Below are 4,180 nucleotides of genomic sequence, written 5' to 3' on the forward strand. Positions count from 1 at the left end.
TCTCAACTGGTCATGATATGGATTATGATACCTAATTTGTTTTTAAACGGCTCCATGTTACAATTTGCCTATTTAATGGTGGAAAAGTTGTTTGTAAGACACATAATGTAGATAAATTTTCATGTAGAATTATACACGGACCGTTCTCTACGTTAAAACACTTTTCGTTTAATTGCGAGTTTTCAGCTCCCTTACCGGAGCTTTAATCAGGCAACAATGCACCGAGAATGTTGCTAAATTAAGCTGTAAAGTTGAATATCTCTAAAATATCTTTCACAATGAAAGAGTTTAAAGGTGTTTATATACATGAAAAATATAGCAAAACAAAATAGTTTTTCTTTCTTTTTCTTATCAGTTGGCCATCTCCCTCTATCATATATAATAAGCAAAAAGTGTGAGAGGGAGTTTTCTAGTCCCAGCTGACAAAAATGGATCAGTATGAACGTGTACTACTGATAAAACAAGAAGTATTTATTTACAAAATACCCCCACGAACTTCGAATCGAGGTTTCAGGTATTTATTTTGATATATCTCTACTAATAAGGCATATAATTAACTAACGATATTTTATTATTAGTTTAAAGGAGTATGAATGAACTTGTATTAACTACCTATACTTAGTAGTAGTACTACTACTAGTAGCATTAGTACTAATAATGAGTAATATATATTAACACTATAAATACTAATAGTGATAGTACTACTACTGAGTACTGGTAGTAGTAGTAGTATTAGTATTAAAAGGGGTGAAATTCTCAACAGAAAAAAGTAGAAGTACTTGGCTAAGTGAAGTGGATCTGTTTTTGAAAAAGAAAATCTACGTATAAGCATAAAAAAAACAAACGACAAAGCCGCTCAAATATGTCCCGGTACTATTACTACTATTAGTACCGCCTTAAAATTGTTCCGGTACTCAGTACCGGTAACTAATGGCATAATTAATTAGTTTCATCCATGAGTATTACAGATGGCTTTAGTTTAAGTCTTTTCAAATTTGAGGCTGAACTACAGGGGTCGTCTAATAAATTTTAAACAGCGTCCAAGGATAAAAAAAAAATAATGAAAATGAAATATTAACAAAAGTTCAAGTATGATAGTGTTACATAAATTGATAAAAAGAGATTGAATCTTTTAAGTAATTTATCAAAAATTTCTTTTTCACTTTATAATTGTTGGGAATCGACTTATGAATTTCCTAAAAATGAAAAGTCTTTCAAGTTTAAGCTGATTTTGGGTTTCATTAGGCAGCGATACTGATAGTATTTTTATTGATGTAAATTTTCCCATTGTACCTGTAAAGTGTTGTAACTTGTATGTATTTATCAACTTTATTTTCTCTGTATTTTGTAGTGTTTTTAATCTTTTAAAATTTTTGAAATTGTATATATCATTTGATTGTGCATATTGGACATGTGTACTTGGAGAATTTTATTACTCTTATTTTATTAATTGGCACATGTTTTATTGGAGGAAACATGTCAAAATTGACACTTCTTATGGTGCCACTATAGTATAAAGTACATTTATACAAGTGTCATATTAAATTATTTTATGAAAGTAACTTGTAGTATTTTAAAGGAAAAATCAAAGGTCAGTGAAACATAAAAAATCTAAATTTACTGATGATACAAAAATTGATGCCATAGTATATGCACCATCAAAATATATATAAAATAAAAAAAACATTAAATAAGTGATAAAAGATATGTAAAGGATGAATAAATACAAGAGAAAATATTTTGATGGGTTAATATATAGCAATCAAAATGCTATTACTACCTCATTAGACTCAACCTTAGTTGAAAGTTTCCAGTACATTAGTAAGTTAACTCTCAGAGAATTATTCAGTAAGAAGTAAATTTTTCTTAAGTCACTTAATCTCATTGAGTTTTCTTACAAAACTTTTAATTCTTTCTAATTTATCTATAAGTGCTTTAAAAAAAAAATATTTGAGGTTCTTTATATGCTTTCTACACCAGTGTTTCCCAAATTGTGGTCTGAGACCCAGTATTGGTCCATGAAAAAAAAAATGCCGGTCTGCAGAAAACTAAAAAATAATTAAATTAATTTTAACCCTTTCACTACCAATCGCCATTTTAAACTTTCTCCAAGCCATTGTTGTGTATTAAAGAAAAATGTAAAAAAACAGTTTATATAAATATATACTAATAAGATTAATATTTTCAAATACATTATAATTTAGATTTTTATTTCATATAACTTGGATTTCTCAGTATCTCATTTAAGCTAATATAACAGGAAAGAAAAGTGAAAGTTTGTAATTAAGGCTATGGATCTATAGAATTTGCAAGTTGACGGCTGCCTTTATACCCTAAGTCCCTCAGGAATTAAGGTGTTCTCACTTAGTGCAATTTAGAGAGCCTCAGATTAAGTTTTACAGTGTAGATAACCTTGAGATTTTTATGAAATGCTGTAAATTTAAATCACATATCTGCAGGTAAGATCAAAGAAGGGATTTTGTCTCACATAAAAGGACCATTTGTTCATTCAAGTTAATTGGTTCTTCGACACCAAAGTTTTAGGAATTTTGTTCCAAATGTGTTCAATTTGCTTACTCTGTTAATGGAAATTGACAGGCATATGAGACCTGAGTCTTATGTCTGGTATTGCCAGGTGGCAACAGACAAGTTGCTGGTGGCCAGTGATAGAAGCGTCAATTTGTTCTGAGAAGAGAGAGAATTGTTTGTGACTTAGTTTGTACTAAGTAAATATTTTTTAAGTTGTTCATTATTAAGAGAACCCCTCTCCAATATGGACAGGTGGCTGAAGAAATATGCATCACATAAGAAAACCTAAAGTGATATGCCTAGTTCCAGTGAAACTGAAGTTAGTGAAAATAATAGACCTAATTATAAAAGTGATGTACAGCTTATTATCAAAGGAAAAGAAAACAAAGACTTCTTGGACTCAACAGTATTGTGATGAATATTTGAAGTATGGTTTTATAAGTGGTGGTAGCAATAATGATTTGCCACTGTGTGTTCTTTGATGTTCAACATTATCAAATGAGAGCATAAAACCATCAAAACTGAAATGCCACTTGGATACCAGACATCCAGAATACTTGAGTAAGCCAATAGATTTGTTCATAAATAAGAAAAATGAAATAGTTTTTTCAAACAAATAATTTCACACACTTTTTCCACAAGATCTTCCAATAAAGACTTGGTTATGGCCTCATATGAAATTTCAAAACTAATAGCTGAGACAGATTATCCGCATACTATTGGTGAAACGTTAATACTTCCTGCAGTAAAAATAATTACATCTAGTGTTTATAAAAAACAAGAAAATCAGTTAAATTTACTGTCCTTATATAATAATACAGTGAAGCATAGAATTGTGAATATGGAAAAAATATTGAAGAAACTCTTGTACGTCAAATTCACTGTAGTCAGTTTTTCATTTCAAGTGGATGAAAGCACAGACATAGTAGGTAATGCCAGTTTAATGTGCTTTGTGAGATATGATTATAAGGACAAAATTTGTGAAGATTTATTGTTTTATAAACTCTGCAAGAATGTGTAAAATTCATAGATTATATAAAATCTCATTCATTGAATTCCAGAATCTTTATACTTTGTGCAAAGAATTAGGAAGTGAATATGAGCATTTCCTATTATACTGTGAAGTTTGATGGTTATCAAAAGGAAATGTCTTAAAAAATACTCAACGAAATGAAGAATGAAGTTATCTTGTTTTTGGAGCAACATCTCCCATCAGCAAAGGATGCAACATTTGAACTTAGAGACAGGTTCATAATTTGCATTGGTTAATTAAGGTGGCCTATTTATGTGACATTTTTGGCTTCATGAAGGCATTAAATCTAAATTTACAAGGTGCTAACATAAATATTTTTAAAGTCCAGGAAAAGATAGAAGCAGCTATAAAAAAAATTAACTTGTGGGTACATCAAGCTGAGAAGAGAAATTATAAGTCTTTCTCTACTTTAATAGAATTACAAAACCAAGTTCAAGAACGTAATATTCCAGATATGATTTCCTTATCAATCAAAGAGCATCTTTTGGGCTAAAATCATGCTTGAAGGAATATTTTCCTCCAATTGACAGCAGTAAAATGTGGATCAGGAACCATTTTACTGTTGACACAGGAAATGAGGAAGGATTACAACTCAGTGAATCAGAAATTAATTCTATT

General features: G+C 29.9%; 1 protein-coding gene across 1 annotated transcript in view; it reads left to right on the top strand.

Annotated features, from left to right (window-relative positions):
* Positions 1 to 375: 375 nt before the first annotated feature.
* Positions 376 to 4,180, top strand: part of LOC106463205 (NECAP-like protein CG9132) — a 59,076-nt gene continuing 55,271 nt past the window's right edge. The window contains exon 1 of the mRNA XM_013923201.2: positions 376 to 514. Within this exon, the coding sequence (XP_013778655.1) occupies positions 429 to 514 (86 nt within the window). The 5' untranslated portion in view covers positions 376 to 428. The remainder of the gene's footprint in view (positions 515 to 4,180) is intronic.

The sequence above is a fragment of the Limulus polyphemus genome, unplaced genomic scaffold, assembly GCF_000517525.1.
Source record: "Limulus polyphemus unplaced genomic scaffold, Limulus_polyphemus-2.1.2 Scaffold1347, whole genome shotgun sequence".
Lineage (NCBI taxonomy): Eukaryota > Metazoa > Arthropoda > Merostomata > Xiphosura > Limulidae > Limulus > Limulus polyphemus.